The sequence below is a fragment of the Cardiocondyla obscurior genome, linkage group LG12, assembly GCF_019399895.1.
Source record: "Cardiocondyla obscurior isolate alpha-2009 linkage group LG12, Cobs3.1, whole genome shotgun sequence".
Lineage (NCBI taxonomy): Eukaryota > Metazoa > Arthropoda > Insecta > Hymenoptera > Formicidae > Cardiocondyla > Cardiocondyla obscurior.
The window spans coordinates 6,482,104-6,500,370 of record NC_091875.1 but is presented as its reverse complement, the minus strand read 5'-3'; the positions used below and the strand labels follow the sequence as shown (position 1 = coordinate 6,500,370).

At 32.3% G+C, this 18,267-nt stretch overlaps 3 protein-coding genes across 9 annotated transcripts; 1 reads left to right on the top strand and 2 right to left on the bottom strand.

The window, feature by feature from the left end:
- The first annotated feature begins 140 nt into the window (after window positions 1-140).
- LOC139107178 (3-hydroxyacyl-CoA dehydrogenase type-2-like) lies at window positions 141-2,245 on the top strand. The gene is made up of 4 exons (XM_070664556.1): window positions 141-450; window positions 1,018-1,185; window positions 1,439-1,775; window positions 1,858-2,245. Exons 1-4 carry the CDS (start codon window positions 442-444, stop codon window positions 2,112-2,114), a joined length of 771 nt encoding a protein of 256 aa, XP_070520657.1. The 5' UTR covers window positions 141-441; the 3' UTR covers window positions 2,115-2,245.
- A 125-nt stretch (window positions 2,246-2,370) lies between these two features.
- Window positions 2,371-10,854, bottom strand: LOC139107170 (protein nervous wreck-like). Of its 2 annotated transcripts, XM_070664530.1 has the most exons (22): window positions 10,714-10,854; window positions 9,561-9,658; window positions 9,334-9,379; window positions 9,103-9,188; window positions 8,602-8,746; window positions 8,328-8,464; window positions 8,005-8,068; window positions 7,727-7,855; window positions 7,323-7,445; window positions 7,028-7,131; window positions 6,514-6,658; window positions 6,322-6,399; window positions 6,121-6,172; window positions 5,908-6,011; window positions 5,627-5,771; window positions 5,353-5,525; window positions 4,907-5,210; window positions 4,584-4,798; window positions 4,399-4,495; window positions 4,184-4,309; window positions 4,045-4,076; window positions 2,371-3,789 (listed from the first exon to the last, which is right to left on the bottom strand). In XM_070664530.1, the coding sequence occupies exons 1-22, from the start codon at window positions 10,732-10,734 to the stop codon at window positions 3,223-3,225; spliced, it is 2,991 nt and encodes a 996-aa protein (XP_070520631.1). In that variant the 5' UTR covers window positions 10,735-10,854; the 3' UTR covers window positions 2,371-3,222. The 2 variants fall into 2 exon arrangements, with proteins under 2 accessions (XP_070520631.1, XP_070520632.1); XM_070664531.1 differs by lacking the exon at window positions 4,045-4,076 and having other exon boundaries at window positions 3,615-3,789.
- A 297-nt stretch (window positions 10,855-11,151) lies between these two features.
- On the bottom strand, window positions 11,152-17,463 carry LOC139107173 (BTB/POZ domain-containing protein 10-like). Of its 6 annotated transcripts, XM_070664535.1 has the most exons (10): window positions 17,282-17,462; window positions 17,047-17,116; window positions 16,427-16,555; window positions 14,627-14,743; window positions 14,177-14,332; window positions 13,823-14,094; window positions 13,459-13,656; window positions 12,173-12,946; window positions 11,791-12,024; window positions 11,152-11,226 (listed from the first exon to the last, which is right to left on the bottom strand). In XM_070664535.1, exons 1-8 carry the CDS (start codon window positions 17,328-17,330, stop codon window positions 12,477-12,479), a joined length of 1,461 nt encoding a protein of 486 aa, XP_070520636.1. In that variant the 5' UTR covers window positions 17,331-17,462; the 3' UTR covers window positions 11,152-11,226; window positions 11,791-12,024; window positions 12,173-12,476. The 6 variants fall into 6 exon arrangements, with proteins under 6 accessions (XP_070520636.1, XP_070520639.1, XP_070520638.1 ...); XM_070664538.1 differs by lacking the exon at window positions 14,627-14,743 and having other exon boundaries at window positions 17,282-17,463; XM_070664537.1 differs by lacking the exon at window positions 17,047-17,116 and having other exon boundaries at window positions 17,274-17,459.
- Between the last annotated feature and the right edge of the window lie 804 nt (window positions 17,464-18,267).

The following is an 18,267-nucleotide window of genomic DNA, read 5'->3' as shown; positions in this document are numbered from 1 at the left end:
TGCGCTTTCTAGTAATGGTGTCCGGGTCAGAGTCGAGAGTCGAGAGTCGAGTCAGAGTTGGGTTAGGCTGCGCACTCTGGTGTATTATATTATTTAATAAAAAGAGATTTTATTAGAAATTTAAATATATTATATATATAATTTTGTAAACTTGTTCTGTATATTAAACAGATTCTTCAGTATCTTTTTTTTAATGTTGTTTACTTCTACAAGACAAATAGTTAGATAAACCTATTACATATCTTATTATCTTAGAATCTAAAGTCCACGATAATTTTGTGCAACTCATCATTGAAATTTATATGAGACAGTCAAGTGTAAAGTGCATCATACGTGCTTGGAAGAGCTTCAAAACAAGTCGGATAAGTTGGATAACTTTCTAACTAGTGAAAGTCGCGTATCTTATCGGTGTTGATTTAAGAGAAAAATTGAAGCTCGAAAATGTTGAGGGTATGTTGTTTAAACACATTATTTAAACATATTAATATTTTTTTATTACAGTGGGGTGTTACATGTATTTAAAAAATGTACGCTTTTTTTAAACAATGATAATCCTTCTCACCTTACGTGTCTCTTATACCAAAGAATCACAAGATTAGACTTGATTTAGAATTATCTTATTCATTAATTTTATTATTTTATTTTGAAAAGAACATATAACCTTATTTAAATTGCATCCGGATATTTGCACTTTAGATTCTCAGCATTAACAATAAGTATCAGAACACAGCTTTAAAAATTAATTTTGTTAAACAACATGCAAACATTTACAATAAAGTTATGGTGATTATAATACTTTCTTTAAAAAAAAAATTATTCTTATTTGGTATATTTTTTATATAAAGTATCAGCTTTGGAGATAATAGCCTGTAAAAATTTAAACACATTTTGATTACATTTTGTATTACAGTTATTTAATAAGTTAAATTTATTAGTAATAAACGTTGAACAAAATATATATATATATATATATATATATATGTTTTTTTTTTTTTCTTTTTTCTTTTGTTATTGTAGGGTACTGTAGCTCTGGTGACTGGCGGGGCTTCTGGATTGGGCCGTGGCACTGTAGAAAGATTTGTCAAGCAGGGTGCAAAAGTAGTTATTGCCGATTTGCCTGTTTCAAAAGGTAAAACTGTGGCCGACGAGTTAGGGGAAGCTAATGCAATATTTTCACCTGTGGATGTATGTAAAACATTTAATATAATTACTATATGGTTATGTACCTTTAAGTTCAAATTTACTTTTACGAATAAGTAGAAAATATATTAAGCAATTTTCAAATATGCTTTTTATAAAACCGTTTATCAGACAGAAATCTCTTTATCTTTGACAATATAATAATTACCATTTAAAAAATTAAATTTTTTTATTTTCTATTATTAATCTCCATGTTAAATGTTACTTAAGTTTAAACTTTTTTTTTTTTTTCTTTAAGGTAACTTCAGAATCTGATGTACAAGCTGCCCTTGACCTTACAAAACAAAAGTTTGGTAAGCTTGATGTTCTCGTCAATGCTGCTGGTATTGCTATAGCTTTTAAAACATACAATAGTAATAAAAAAGTTGCTCACAAACTGGAGGACTTTGCAAAAATTATTCAAGTCAATACCATCGGTACGTTTAACGCTATACGCCTTTCTGCCGGCTTGATGGTTGAAAACACACCTAATCAAGATGGTCAAAGAGGTGTTATTGTCAATACTGCAAGTGTCGCAGCTTTTGATGGTCAAATGGGTCAGGCTGCTTATTCTGCTTCAAAAGGAGCGGTCGTAGGTACTGTGTCTTATTTTATTTTCTTACTCTTTATTATTTAGATACTTAATTTTTCATTTTATATAATTAACGTTTTATATAGGAATGACTTTACCCATCGCTCGCGATCTTTCCAAGGATGGAATTCGTGTTGTAACAATTGCTCCAGGGCTTTTCAACACTCCATTATTAATGGCATTGCCAGAAAAAGTGCGCGTCTTTTTGGCAAAGAGCATACCATTTCCTCAAAGATTAGGGAATCCCGATGAGTATGCAATGTTAGTACAGCAGATCGTTGAGAATCCATTGTTAAATGGAGAGACAATTAGGTTGGATGGTGCTTTGCGAATGCAAGCTTAAAAAATTCTCAGTTTTGTATACTGTAAGAATTTCAGCATCAAATATTTTTTTATGCAACTTGTTACGTGTGTATATATATATATATATATAAAGACAAATACACAAAAAATAAATTTAAACTTTTATACAAACTTTGTTACTATTCTTGGAATCCTTAACTTTTTATTTTATTTTCCACGTATATAGATTTAATTATTTTTCAGTATAATAGACAAAGAAAATGAAAATAAAAGATAAGGAGTATTGAATAAAAGTCTTTTACATGCAACACCAGTGTATTCCTTTGAAATGTACGCCCTTATAGTACACAGGTATCGACAATTCTTTCTATTATCCCGTTCACTGTACATCGTTTTCTACGAAAAAAAAAAAATCTCTCCTTTCGTTCCTTTTGTTAGCGTATTAACTTAAGTATTTAATCAACTTATTGAAGCGCTCAATTTGCCCTAAGATAGGACAAATTAATGTTTCTAATCTTATTAATCAGTCAACACAAAGAAATCTCGATGACTTTATATAAAGTCTTGGTGATCTTGTCTAATTAGTTTTTCTATTCCTTGTGACTGTCCTGATTTAAATATTTCTTATGCTTTAAATTATTCCTTCTTCAACTTAATGATGTTTCTCAGTTAACTTGCTAGATTAATCTTCTTTCCATTTGAGGATGTTAATAAATCAATATGATAATCAATAAGTGGCTTCATAAATAAATATTTTCTTGATCAATTAATAAAGGTATTATATATTATTTTAAAAGAAATTATAATTTAAAGTTTAAATTTTGCTTAAAAAATTATTATCTTTATACTCTAGACATTTTACGTTTATATGGACTTGTAATTTTAACAGCCTTTAGCATCACTTGATCTATTAACATCCATTAGTCTCTAGATAATTCAGTCACAATTTCAAACTCTTTATTCCCATCACTACTCGATCACCGTAAGAACCTTATGAATTTCAGATAGTCTTAGTGAGTTTATTACAGTTAGTCTTTTCTGCTTAACACCTCAGGTGATCGCCAGAAGTTTAGCAGATGTCGAAAATTATCGAGGTGACCATCAGGCAAAGTAATTCTGCCATTGTTGGCTCCGGGGCCTAGTCAGCCCTAGGCGTTCGATTCCTTGAGCGTCTGCAGTTTTTCTAATTGATCTGGCTGCAGTTCATCTGGGATGCTGGCTCTTCCTCCAACCAACATTTTTCCTGGGACAATTTCTTCCTCTTCTATATCTTCTGTGGCTTCTTCAGTTACTTCTACCACTGTTCCTCTCGACTGAGAATTTTCGTTGGTGCTGGGACCGGAAGTTGATTCTCCTTCACTTCCAGAACTACTGCTGATTGGAAATGGTGCCGAGTCAGTTGGAAGTTCATCAATCGTAGACTTTTCTTCAGTTTCTTCAACTTCTTTTTCATCCAAAATGACGGTCGGCTCTTCTTCTTTACACTCACTCTCATTAAGATCTGAAACTGTAGTAAAAGCTTCAGGATTAGCTTCGGAGGCTTCTGCAGACTTTGTTGAATCTGTCTGAGTTCCCTCTACCCCGGGGAAGGGATGCTCAACTTCTTCCATCGGAGTTGCGGCTGTGATTACGATCTGAGCCACTCCAAGACCGAATTCATCCTTTTGGCTGGATTTAAGGTCTTCATCGAATTTGGAATCTCCGGATTTTTCCACCTGTGAATTGAATAGTTTTATTGTTTGTATAAAGTAATTTTTTGTAATTCTACATACAAGTCGTATTTCATATTGCAGGAGAAAAAAAAACAGTTATATTATTACAGATATAAAAAATTGGTTTAAATAATTTTAAGGAGATTTTACTAATCATATAAAACATTTAGAGCATTAATATATAAATAACTGATAAAAATGATTACATAGTTTTTATCAACAGAAAAAATTAATCTTTTATATTATTTTCTAATTTACCTTATCACCTGATTCATCTGATACCTCCACGACTGCAGCAAGTTATAATGTATCATTGATTATAATAAATAATACCTGCTATATTTCAGCTATTATCATGATTTATATAAAAAAAATTCAATTTAATTTGAAAGCTCACCTAATATATCTGGAGTTTCATCTGATTTACCATCTTCTGAGAATTGTGAACCATATTGCTCCTTTTGGTCTTGAGACAAATTTATCATAAACCCACTATCACCATTTACCATTGACTTCTCTTCTTCTGCAATATATACACGTAATGAATAAATTAATGTATATGTGGATGTATACACAAACATATTCTAAATTGATACAAGTAGCTATAATTACCTTCCATTTGAGCAAGCTCATCGGCTAGTAAAAACTCTTCCGGTGCTTGCGGTGGAGTGAAGACTGGTGGCGCGGAACTTGGTGGTGTTACATCGTCCTGAAATAATAAAAATATATTGTCATTTTTCCGTTATAAATTTATTATTCGATTTATGATTTTAATCAATTTATATTTAATTTTTTACCTGTGGGGTTAAAGGACAACCGTCTGGACCGCAAGGTTCCACAACGAGAGAAGGGAAAAGACCTTGTTGGCCTCTTAGCTCACCTTCCCACCAGCCATCATCTACATCGTGTGGCTCTTTTTTTAGCACCTTAAGGATATCACCTTCTAAAAAGCTCAGCTCCTCATCGCACGTTGCGTCGTAATCATAAAGTGCAATGCAATATTGTTCTATTTCTAAAATGTGATGTACATATTGTTATTTATTATTTTAAGTAAGTTTAAAATTATAAATCCTGTCAAAATAAAAAAAAAATTTGTTGTAAATTGAAATTTTTTATGTACCTCCAACATGGTTTTGTATTATGGCTTCCGTAGCAGTTAGTAAATTGGCATCGGGATCGACGGCATCATGATCGTCAATGGTGTAGTCAACGGATGAAAAGGAAATCTGCTGGACTAGACCTGGACCTTGCGAAGTTAGACCAGTGGTAGTCTCGGGTTCTCTTTCTACATCAAGATAGTTTTGAGGAACAAAGCCTTCCTCTCCTCGATAATTTCTTGCTCTTAACCATCCGTCGCCATCGCCTTCGCCCACTACATCCAGCTGTTCGCTTTCCACAATAGAAAGTTCATCAGGATTTTGCGCCTAAAAAGTCAAAACTATTTGTTTTCACAGAGTATAAAAAATGTGACTTTAATGAGAGACATTTCTTATGTATAAAGTGCCATTTAATTTCTAATAATCAATACTTGATATTCGTTCTACAAAACAATTTTATAGCACTCACTGTGTAGGAGTATAGAGCAGTGCACTTGTATATGGGTTGACTAGAAGGCATCTCTGGTATTTCGTGCGATATCTCGTGTTCATCTTTCTCTTCGTTGTCCCAATCAACAGCCGTGGGATCATCCCAGCCTGCCGTTAACTGCTCTATTCGTTGCTTCTCCTGCTCCAGCAATGCTAAAAAAAAAATATTTAGTTTTTTTTATATTAAATAAGTTAGTGCAAATAATAAACACTTGTTGATAAAATTTAATTTTTAGTGACAATTATTTGCATACCATCAACCTCGGCACTATCATGCCTCTGTCTTTCTTCGGCTTCCTCTTCCGCTTGAGATATATTCTTTCCGGGCCGTTCCAAAGTCGTTAGGTCGCTTCCGCCATCACCGTCGCTGTCATAGAACGAGTCCGATGATGGATGTTCCTTAAAAAAATATTATTTTGTAAATATATTTTTTTATACAATATTATGATTTAATACATATGTCTTCAACTAATTTTTTGTCAAATATAATTATATCAGGAAATTATTTAAGTGACGAATCGCTTTTGATAATTACCGCTGCGCCAGATGCATCTGTTCTTACGGAAAGAGAGCTGGCAGAACGTGGCATATCTTGAACGCTGAGGGTTTCAGCCTCTTGTAAGAATTCGTCTACATTTACTGTAAAAACAGAATAAAAGATAAACTTATAAATCAATGAAAACAATGTTTTATCTTATTTAAAGTGAAGAGTATACATATATAAAAACAGTACAATAAATGTACAAACCTCCACCGTATCGAAGGCATTCTAGCCTCGCTTCCGCTTTGAGTTTCGCAGTCTGTAAAAAAAAAAAAAAAAGCAGGTAAATATATAAATTATTACTGTATTATACACATATGGACCCTATGCATATATTATTTAATTTAACGTTTGAATATGTATACATATAAATATAATTTTGCTTTTTTTTGTAGATCTAAAGCTTACCTCTGCTCGCCGAATGGCATGCTTTAATTCATCGATCTTAGTATCTAAATCTGGACCATTAGGATCGTTTGGATCAGTCTGAAAAAATTAATTCAAAAGTTTTTTTAATTTATACACATATTATTTAATTGAATTAAACATTATTATCACATTACTAGTATACATTTATTTAGGACATCCAGGGACACAAACCTTCTGACCAGACTCTTTGAGTTGGTATAACACTTGAAGTTTCCGGTTATTTTCACGAATGCCGCTTACCTCACGGGCTATTTTCGTCGACCAGCGACGTGCTTCTTTGCCCAATGTCGTTGCCGCCGAGTGATCGGCAGTTACCCTAAATTCATAAAAAATTTTATCTAGATTATGCTATTAAAATATAGTTGTACATAACGAGAAATTTTTTTATAATTTAGTACCAATATTTATTTTGTTATCATCGTTGATTATATTATACAGGGTGTCCAAGATGATCAGTGGACGATGCCGAAAATGATAGATAGATTTAATCATAATGGATGAATAAACTTTAGTTAACGCTGTGTAATGCTATACGTATACGGAACGATTTATATATATATATATATATATATATATATATATATATATATATATATATATGTATATGTATATGTATGTATATCGATGTAATTAAAAATAAAATATTACAAACTACAAACTAAGTATATAGAAAAGATCTACGAACCTATCTACTGGATCGTTATCGCAAGGCTCAAAATCGTATTGAATGTGTTGCTTCAAAACAGGATAGTATAAACAGCAACATTGGATATTGTACTCCCTAGTGAGCTGTAATTTGACATAATTACAAGTGAATTTTTTCCTCGTATAATCAAGGATAAAAATTAAAAGAATATAAATCTCAGAGTAAGTAATAAACGGGTTATGGAATATAAAAATTGAAATAAATAGTAATGCAATACAAATATGAATAACATTGCCAATCTCTCGATTATTTTGATATTAACTCTTAGATATACCTGCTGAGCTTGATCGCGAATCTTGCCGAAACTATTTTGCGTGGCTAGACAAGTGAGCAGCTCCGTGCGTCCCATCAATGTTAAGTATTCCGCTACTTTATCGTAAACTCCTTGTTCCAAATACTAAGCAACATGAAAAAAATGCAGCAAATAATAAATGTTTCAGGCTTAATAAAAAAAAAAAAAAAAATCAAAAAATTAATTAAGATATTGGTAAGAGCACACAAATAACATTTCACATTATTAACCCTATTAACACTGATATAAGACATTTAAAATCACTGCCTCAAAAAGAATTTAGAATTATATCTATAATACATTTAATGAAGTTGCACATAAAAATATTTTCTAATCTACCTGCTATTGTTCAATTTTTCCGGTCGCACATGTATATCCATGCTTACCTGCATAGTGGATTGTAAATCGACTACAAAATATCGGTTCTGATGGGCATTAGCGGCGGCGAGGCTCAACAAATAATCATTGCGAGCACCAGTTGATTTTTCCTCTAAAGCGTCACGTTTTGAGCTCACCTAACAATTGCAAATCAAATTATTTAGACTAAAAACATTCATATTTATATAAGATTTCGAAAAAAGTATAAAATATATAAAGATTTTGTACAGTGTAAATTTCCTTAAATGTTTGCAAAACGTAATTAACTTTTATGATAATCATATACCTTGGCGCTATTTTTCTGCAAAGACGTTATTGATTGGAAGAAGGAACCCTTCTTCTTCTTCAGCCTGAAAGCATTGATTGAACATGAATTATTGCATTCACAATTGTGCCGTCAGTTTATACAGTTGGCCAATGATAACAATATGCAGTGCATAGAAAAAAAAAACAAATAATCAAAAAGTTAAAAAGATAATTAAAATAAAAATATACAATACAAAATTTTGAGTGAGTCGATTACTTTGTAAGTATTTTATAAAAATTTTATCAGAAAAACAATGTTTGCCAAACTTATTAAAAAAACATTAAGTGAAACTTGATACATACTTTTCTTCTATATCCTTTGCTTTATCGCGCACATCGTGTGCGCTGTGTTCTTCGTCAAAGTATAATTTCTTTGTCTTGTCGACGTCCTGTACGCAAGTTTGGAGCTCTTTTTGTACTATCAGTAATTGGTCGATTGCCTAAAAATCCATTTTATTTATTATAGAAATTTACGTCCCTCGTATAATATTCACAACAGAAATTAAAATATATATATATATATATATATATATATATATATATATATATATATATATATATCGTATGAATATAATACCTTCTTAGAGATTTGTAATTTGTGCATCTTGAGACTCTTAGCGTCATCGGCGATCTGCTGCTGAAAGACCTCGACAGCAGCGAGGCGTGCACGTGCCAGCTTCTCGTTCTCTTCCAGCACGGTTCGCCACACGTTCCACATGTTCCTATAACCATTCGATCGCCATTTACCTATGACCCTTCTTCTCCTTGGCAAACTTCCCCGATCGATAATCAGCCGCGAATTGAAATTGGTATGATTCTGTAGAGGTCAAATTCCCGCGCATATGATACGCGAAAATAATAACTTTTTACCTTTATCAAGTCACATTAATTTTTTTTTTCCTCGCCCATTTGTCACACGATAAGTTAATATAAATATCAATCGGATCAGTTAATTGTTAGAAATTAATACCAGCTAATTAAGCACGGTTTACAAAATCATGTTGGAATTAAAATACGAAAAGATAATTTTTTTGCCGGTACAAAATTTTCCAGAATATACGCCACATCGTCTAATTACCATTTCTCTTCTGCTCCATCGATTTTGAGATCTGGGATGTTCGGTATCTTCTTATTTAAGTACGCAGACGATATTTTGAGTAACGCCTGAAAAGAAGAAAAAAAGAGAAAAAAAAAAAAGGTACATTTATAGCACAATAATAAAAAATTAGTATAGTAGCAGATATTATATTTATTACTATTGAAGAATAAATGCACGTACACATAAAGAATAATTAATAATAATTCTTACCTCGGAGTAGGATTTTTCAATGGCAGATTTTTTTATCGTAAAATTACTGAAAAAAACGAAAGATATCACTTAGTTAATTACCAAAAAACATTTAAAGAATTTTTAATTTATATAGATTTTTGAAATAATAAAAAAAAATCGTATTTTAAGAAATACTTATTTAAAAGCTAAAAATTATTTTTAAAAGCGCAATATTATACGTAAATTATTATTTAATAACAACTCACCGTATGTCCTCCAGAAGATCGCACTCGTGTTGGTTTTTCGCCTGCAACTTCGCCGCCTGCTCCGCGTGCACATTTTTCAAAAACTTGGCGTAGTTACCCTTGCAATCGAACAAAAAAAAAATCCAAGTTAAATTAGAAATGTGTTATTTCACTTTTTGATTATTAGAATTTTAATTAATCTATTTTAAGTTTCTTATTTCTTGCAGTTAATTAAATTTATCTTTCACGCTCCCTCTTTCCTTCACTTTTCACTCAAACTGTAAATTGAAACTCGATGGCAATCAGTGCGACACAGGTTTTAATATTACATACAAAACAGTATTTATAATCTCCACTTAATATACAGGATAATCGAAAGACATGAAGGTTCGCTGTTAACAACGATTACGTTCAACTATGGTGCTATCCTTTACCTTTTACCTATTTGCTTTTTCGCTTTAAATTATTATTATTCTTCTTCTTCTTCTATTCTTTTTTTCCACTCTTTTGATAGAGCTTTTCTTGAATCATCAATTAAAATCAGTATAATGTCACAGAATTTCAATCACGATGACATAATTACATATAAATAAATCTCATTTTTTTATCTACAATATTTTACTGTTATAAGTATGTATTGTAATACTTAATTTTTTTTTTTCTAATTCTGAGATCAGTATAAGATTAATGTCGTCATTAACGATTAATATCGTCGCAATAACTTGTCAAAATTGTTTGACTTTCTGTAGAAAACACGAGTTTTGTGAATTAAAGTATACGTTTCATTATCTTGTGGATTCTTGACATTAAACGTGGTGGACATTAATCATTACTGATTCGCAATAAAAATAGTGTTAAAAATCGCGCAAAGAATTACGATGCCATTATTGTTTTATATGCCGATGAAAATATTCAAGCGCCTTTTTCTTTTCTATTTGTAACTCTGGTTTTTTAAAACGGGAAAACGGTCGTTGAGTCTAGCACCCAACGTACGGTCGATTTTCTTGTGCAAGTACAACGCGAGATGACCCTTGCGTTTTGAGCGCACTTTGCGTTTGACGTAAAGACGTTTCTCCCCTACTTACAGTATTGAAAGTCAACTCTACCGAGATTATAGCGATTATAACCCGTTGATCGGGGGTGAGTTATCGTGTAGGCAATTACTTCCTCTTACTTTTCTCGGTGGTGGTTGCATGCTGAGGCGAGTTTTTCCCGCAGCGCCGGGGGTAGAGGAGGAGGAGGGACAGTTTTGCTCTCACTTGCCCTCGCTCACTCGCGACTCACCCTCTATGCGCACACACCCCACGCACGCACCCTCGTCGTGCACCTTTTGCGCGCCCGTACGCTACTGATCTCCTGCCCTCCTGAGGCCGCCGCCGCCGCCGGGGGTAGTACGTCTCTTATTGATCGTTCAACCTCCACCCCCAAATAGCGCGTGCGCTTCTCCCAGGTCGGCGAACGACTTCCTTTCTGACGACCTACTAAGCTCCGAAAGAAGAGATGATGAGAGGGGTTGATAAGAGGTGGTGGAGGTTCACTTGAAATCTTCATCATTTTAATCACTATAATTAGTGATTTATAGTATGTTGCAAATTGATTATATTAACTGTAATGAATGTCCTTTGTGAAAGGGAAAAGTAATGACGGAGGTGCACTCTATTTGTGTGGACAGGGATGAAAGCTCCACCTGAAATATGTGTGAAAATGGTATTTAAACAAGGCATTTTTTTTTTTTTTTTTTTTTTTTTTACATGCAACGGGCTCTCGAGTTACTTTTAAAAATATGCCTACTCTCGAGTTAAGAATTTAAGTTTAATAAAAAAACTATAAACAGACCAAATAAGGTATTTTAAAACAACACTCAAAAACTCATGTAAATAGTGCTTAGTGATAAACTTGATATTAAGTTATCTATATATATCTATCTCACGAAACCCTTAAAAAAATTGTAGCAAAAAAAAAAAAGAGGTTTGAGGAATAAAAAGGGTAAAAATTTATTTATTGAGAAAAAAGTCGCGTATTTAATTTTATTTATTAATAGTATAAAACGGGAAAGACCGATGGTAGTAGAAGATGCGATAGTTATACATCGATCGTATTCGCAGTTACACGTACAAGTAAATCTATATATATTATAAACACTTATATACACAAAATTGCAAAAGATCACAATACGTTGTAACAAGAGATGCTAAATAAAATAATTCATTGTTTAATACAAGTCTTTTCTCTTGAACAAAGTTATACGTACCTTGATAAATCGTACGAAGATAAGACATTCAGATTATCAGTAATTAAAACCATTTTCGATAAACGTTTTTTTTTTTTTTCCAAAGATAGACTCACATAAATCCGAGAACAAAATTGAGAAAAATAATCAAAACGTTGATTCGTGAAGACTGGAGTGCAAAGCGTCTTGATCCATTTTTCAAGAGATGTTCCGTTTTAATTAATATGATTGTACAAATCATATAATTTCAAATACCTAAAAAAAACTTGATGTAATTAGCAGTCAAATACCTCAAGTCTTATTCACGTAAAAAAAATTAATTTTCTTTAAATTTTTATCCAAGGATGAATCATTTTTTCTTAATTTAAGATCAAATAAATTCTGTAGCAAGAACGGAAATTACCTTATAAATAACCAATTTGCTTTCTTCTTTTTTAGCTTCAAAATTTTCGTATATAATTCTCTTCTTCTTAAGCTTCAACATTTTCAAATTTCAAAGTTGATATAATAATTCAATAAAATGCATTTCAGTCTTGTAAAAATCCAGTACACTCCGGTTTTCAGAATTCAGTTCTTATTCTTCGAGATAAAAACTATAATATTTTCTTTAAAAGCTTTTTTAGTAACTTTATGAATGTTTCTTTATAATTTTTTTCCAAGATATTTTTCAGAATTCCTAATTCACATCCTAATTTATTTCCTATCTTTTACAGTAGCTCGTCAGATGGTAGTGGACCCAAATCTTGATCCCCAGGTCCCATCGGTCCGTCTACATCAGCGTCAGAACCCATAGGAAGCCCAACAACTTCCCGTTGGGAAGCTGCTCCTGTAACCTCAGCAATTTGAAGTAGCATAGGATTTCCAGCAGCATCCAAAACAGGATCGGCTGTGGCTTCAGCCAGATTCGTCACTGATTTAGATTTAACGCATTGAAAGTCAACGTGACGACTCTTGGCTTCTTCTTTTTCCCAAGACATATGGATAAAGGGTCGTTGAACATAATTGTAGATGACTTCTGCACGACCACCGGCGCGTTTTTTCACTTTTTCTTTGTAAGTGGGATATCCTTCAATGCCCAAACGAATTTTTTTAAGCCCACGCTCCTTCATTACTTGCTTGGCCACGTCTCGATTCTCGATATATTTGAAAAAGCGGTACATTGCTGTACTATTAACAGCTAAAAATTAAGAAAAAAGTCAAATAAAGTCATTATACGTATACGTGTAACATAGTTTTCAAAAATTTAATTTAAAATATATTTCAATCTGTAAAAAAAATCGCACACAAACTCCAGATCACGTAAGTTCCAGGACTTCCTGAGTACGCAAGAGTTAAATATAAGATGTGCATTAAAGATATTAATATCACAAGCTACCTTGAGCATTTACTGTTGAAGAAAATTAGCGGAATTAATGGAGATAATGCCTTCAAAGACAAAGCTAATCAAGTTTGCATTGAACAGGATAAAGTTAACGCTTGTTGTATTTCATAACTAAAACTGTTGCACGTGTTTCCTTAAAGCTTTGGAAGCTTTGGTTACTTAAAACAAAATATACGAACTACGTGAAAAGTACGTATAACTTTTTACACGCGTTAACGTTTTATTAAAAAAATTTGCTCATTTTACATTTACGATAGAATTGATCATTTAATAAAATATTTTCAAACATAAAAGTTCTATGTACTTACTTTGAGAATATTCTTCTCCCATTTGTGGCGGATATTCCTCATCCCAATCGACAATATCGTCTTCGAGCAAGACAACAATATGACACTCGCGATCACCACGTCGTGCACTATTCACCATCAACGGCAAGATCAAATCTTCTAAAAACACTTCGAACTGACATCGTGCACCTTCATTTGACAATTCGTGTAGCAAGCCTCCTATAACAATAAACTTTTTATTTTTTTAATTCCTTAAAAAATTTATTATTACTTTACGATCATTCTTTTTTTTTTTTTCCCCTATATATTATAATATAAGGGAGATAAAACAAATTCTTCATAAAATTGATTAAAAAAGAAATAAAAATTGTTTCCTTAGACTTACTGAGATTTTGGCATTTTACTGTGCTAGCATCAAATGGTACTAGCAAGTAGTCACAAGCTTCTCGTAATTCTTGAACGCTTACAGTCGGGGGACATCGAATTACTCCCCCTTTATAATATTCTAAGATAGCACGAAAAACACTGGCAGAAATACCATCGGCAACTTCATACTCTCCGCGTTCATTAGGTTGAGCATATTCCACGCCTGAACTAAACATACGACCTAGCATCGTATTAGGATGCGCTGTGAATAAAGCCGGATCAACGATAAATCTGAAACAAAGGCCACTGTATAGTAAATTAATTTTATTAAATTTATTTAATATTATTTATTTAAATTAAAAATATCTATTACCTAGTATTGTCAACAATGAGGGTAATTCTTTCATCACTAGCTGGTTGATTGCTAACCCCGGTTGCAGATGCTGTTGTAGATCCTCCCGCACTTGTAATATCCCTTGTGCTGCTTTGATTTTGACTTTGTTTGGTTATATTGACATTTGAACGAATTCTAAAAAAAAAATTATTTTTGTTAATGAGCATATATAATAATACATGTCGTTGATTTTAAAAAACTCTTTGGCATATAAAACGATATGATATTATCGCGACTTGTAAGACCTACCTTATAAATTGTGAAGCCGGGTAGCTCGAGTTTTGAGATTTGCAAACATTATAAGAAGAAAAGTATAATTGTTCAAAATAAATATATGGTTTAAATTTGTGCTTGTTGGAACAATTTTTCAGAATTTTTTAAAAACTACATTTTCAAAGTAATGAGCTTTTATCCGTTACGTGCATTTACCTGTTGATGGGAATGATTCTCGTGCCGTGCGAATTTCTGCCGGAACTGAAAGAATGCCGATCGCCACTGCTGTCCCTTTGTACCAGACAAGATTTCGGCTTCGATGAGCCACCACAACTATACATGCACAGAACAACCACATAATCTTATACTAATCGGCTACTAATACAAGCACCTATGATTTCTCTTATGCTACTTTATAAGAAATTTTATGGTTGCTTTTATAACATCTGACGTACTTATGTACATTTCGCAAAATGCAAATAGTGCAATTACGTTATAGCCAAATTCCCGTGATACAAGAGAACATTTATATCAAATATGTCTATATAAATATGGAAAATTGAACGTTATAGAAATAATTTTTTATAACATTTTATTTGGCACAGAGTTGATTTTTGTGTGCCATTATCATCGGAAAAAAATTATATTCTAAAAAAAAGTTTAATTTTTTTTATGCAACTACTGAAGATAATCAGAAAATGTCAATTCCAAAAAGATTGTACTATACATTTTTATTTTATATAAATACATATTTCAAGTATTCTAAAAATGTATAAAAATATTGGGAAATATACATTATATGTAATAACAGATTCTGATCTCTTCAAAATTAACATTTATATACATGTATACAGACATACATATAGACTATATATGTATATACACACAGGATGTTCCAAACAACATGTTGCTCTCGAAAACTGTGGGTAGGAAATTTTAATCGAAGTGATCTAGTCGACGTGCTCTCATCCCTCTCTTATGTAAATTTAAAAAATTTGTATTTTGACCATTATTAGATATAATGTAAAACAGTATGGAGCTAGAAACCAGAGTCGGCACCCCAACCATGGAACACTCTGTATATATAGAAATATTCTATTCTATAATAACGAGACTCTACATAAACAAGCAAAAAGTGCTGGCTTTTGCAAGTGTCTCTAATTTTTTTATAAAACAATCTATCATAAAAAATAAAAGCTTTTATATTAATGTTTTTATGCATAGAATTTTCAACTACATAGTAAAGTTTAATAATCAACAGAAATTGAAATAAAGACAAGAAGTAATAAAATTATATTTAAAATAAATTAATATTAAGAAAATGTATGATACGCAACATATCAAATACTAATTAAGGTTTCCATTTACTCATCTTTACTACCTCAGATTGTGACGTCGGATAAGAAGATTATTATGTATTTTCTTACATCTAACGTCGCAACCTAACCAGTATACCAGTATAAATAAACAAAAGGACCAAGACACAAATATTAACTTGAAAATTTAAACGTGCGTATTATGCATCCTCCTCATTTGTCACTTTAATTAATTTCTTTGCCAATTGGCAAAATGCATGTAAACTTTTATATACATATACATATATATGTATATATATGTATGTATATATTGTATGTATGTATGTATGTATGTATGTATGTATGTATGTATGTATGTATGTATGTATGTATGTAGGTATATATATATATAATTTGCATGCAAATGTAGGTATTTGAGCAAATCTAATTGTAAGTGCATGCTAAGAATTCTAAGACATTGTAGAAACTAGAGTCAAAGCTAATTTTCTTTTCATTTGCACAATAGCAGCTTTTAGCTTATTTCTGATAATAATCCTTACTTTAAGTATTAATGGCAAATGTCTTTGTTTTGTAATACATAAGGAAAATAGTATTGGGAAATGTGTACTGGCAAAAATCTAAATAAAAGTGATGATATTTCATATTTACCAATTTCTAAATTGATTGATAAAAGGAGACGTTATAGAATTTTGTGAATTACCTCAATCTGTTTTTGTTGTACACACGAATTCTTCCTCTTCCATCAGTTTCCTTATAATCAGTCTCTGTATCACTGCTGCTGTCTTGCATGTAATTGATGCGCTCTGATGGATTTGACATATTAAACCACCTGATAAAAATACATATATGTAGATGTGTGTGTGTGTGCGCGCGTTGCATTTTAAGTTGAACAGTAAAATATCTCAAAAACTGACTCCAGTGAAGAAAATTATTTTAGACCAAAGTTGTATAGTTTTAATTCTAACCTCAAAAATTATCTGATGTGCGTTTTATAAATTATGTATCTTTCTTACGATGTCGAGGTATGATTTATTTGTCGCTTGCATAAATTATTTATTCGACATAACGTACATAACGAGATCGAGCTGAATTCAATATTTTTTTAAATACATATTTATAAGGTACAAAAAATATAGTCAAAGAAGGAGGTGAGAAATGTGGGCATTTTCAAACGTGAGAAGATTGATCGACTTTTCAATCGTAATGTTCAACCTCGTGAAACTGTCCTTTAAAAGTGCCCTTCGGTACTTGATCGCTTGTCAAACGCAGTCAAACGTCAATGACACATCGCGCAATATGGCAGACAGTCGGGATACTTACGAGCTCGAGATCGAAAGGAGCCAGCCGAGCCGTTTTATAAACCTCCCTGTGGATTGGCAGATCTCCAGATCTTATGAATCAGCGGGATATATATACATATATGCATACATATATATATATATATATATATATATATATATATATATATATACACATACATACATACACACACGGGTTAACCCGGCGACGGTGATATATTTCCAATTACAAAGCGTATAACTACGTACATACTTACTACTATTGCCAAGTATGCCGAACCGCAACGATACTAGAACCCTGGCCATATATAAGAGTTTTCACATCAATGTCCAACGTTCACCTTTCTTCAGCGCTGTCGAATCGCGGGACGAGCGAGTCCTCCCCGCTTTTCGACTAACTGACCCTTTTAGCTGAACCAGCTGCACCGATCTGCACCAACTTTAACGGAGAGTGGCCCAGTGGTCGCAAATTTTAGACGGGCAACATACGCACATTAGGCACAATGCCGTGTCCGTGTGTACCCGTAGCGCCTGCTAATGCCTCGAACGCAGAGAGCCCAACTCGGAATCGCGGCTTCCACGCGTGCAGATATAGAGGCTCGTCCGTGTGAAGCAAGCGTTTCGGCTGCCGTCGGATAAAAGAAAAAGCCAGAGCTATACACTGTCTGTCCTTTTCTTTTTTTAAAATAAAAAGATTTTGTAATAATTTTATAATTTACTAAAAGAATCTATGCGCGCGTTATTTTTTAAAAGCTCGCAATTACAAACTACGAAAAGAAAATCATGTCTTACCAATCTGTATGAGTTTCAGCGGAGTTCTAAAGTTCTGCCGGTGACTGTAACATAAAATAAAACATATTAATGTAGATATGTTAACATTTAAATTAATGTAAAGATAAAGCTTTATTTTAATAAAGATTTTATTTAAAAAAATTAATTCTTACCTAAAAGTTGCTCCGCCGTGCGTGATACCCTTCCTGGTCCTCCTTCTCTTCTCAGGATGTCTGCGGAATGTCGGGTCGGTCCTTCCTTCGTGAGTCGCATGCTTTTTTTTTTTTTTTTTTTAGAAATTTCTTATTTAATTGTCTTTATTTCTTTTTATTTTAATTGTTATATTACATATGTTTTATGTATACTTATATATTTTTATATGCATATGCTTTAATATATATTACTTTCAGAGAAATGATGCTTTTTTTACAAATTTTTTATTTCATTGTCTTTATTTCTTTTTATTTTAATT

Coding starts and splice junctions, on each gene's coding strand:
- LOC139107178 (XM_070664556.1), top strand. Junction 1,186..1,438: donor CAATATTTTCACCTGTGGAT/GTATGTAAAACA, acceptor TTTTTCTTTAAG/GTAACTTCAGAATCTGATGT. Junction 1,776..1,857: donor TTCAAAAGGAGCGGTCGTAG/GTACTGTGTCTT, acceptor CGTTTTATATAG/GAATGACTTTACCCATCGCT.
- LOC139107170 (XM_070664530.1), bottom strand. CDS start 10,734: ATGCAACCACCACCGAGAAAA. Junction 8,747..9,102: donor GATGGAGCAGAAGAGAAATG/GTAATTAGACGA, acceptor GAATGGTTATAG/GAACATGTGGAACGTGTGGC. Junction 8,069..8,327: donor GCAAAGGATATAGAAGAAAA/GTATGTATCAAG, acceptor CAATGCTTTCAG/GCTGAAGAAGAAGAAGGGTT.
- LOC139107173 (XM_070664535.1), bottom strand. CDS start 17,330: ATGGCCAGGGTTCTAGTATCGTTGCGGTTCGGCATACTTGGCAATAGT. Junction 17,117..17,281: donor CGGCATACTTGGCAATAGTA/GTAAGTATGTAC, acceptor CTGATTCATAAG/ATCTGGAGATCTGCCAATCC. Junction 14,095..14,176: donor CTCATTGTTGACAATACTAG/GTAATAGATATT, acceptor CCTTTGTTTCAG/ATTTATCGTTGATCCGGCTT.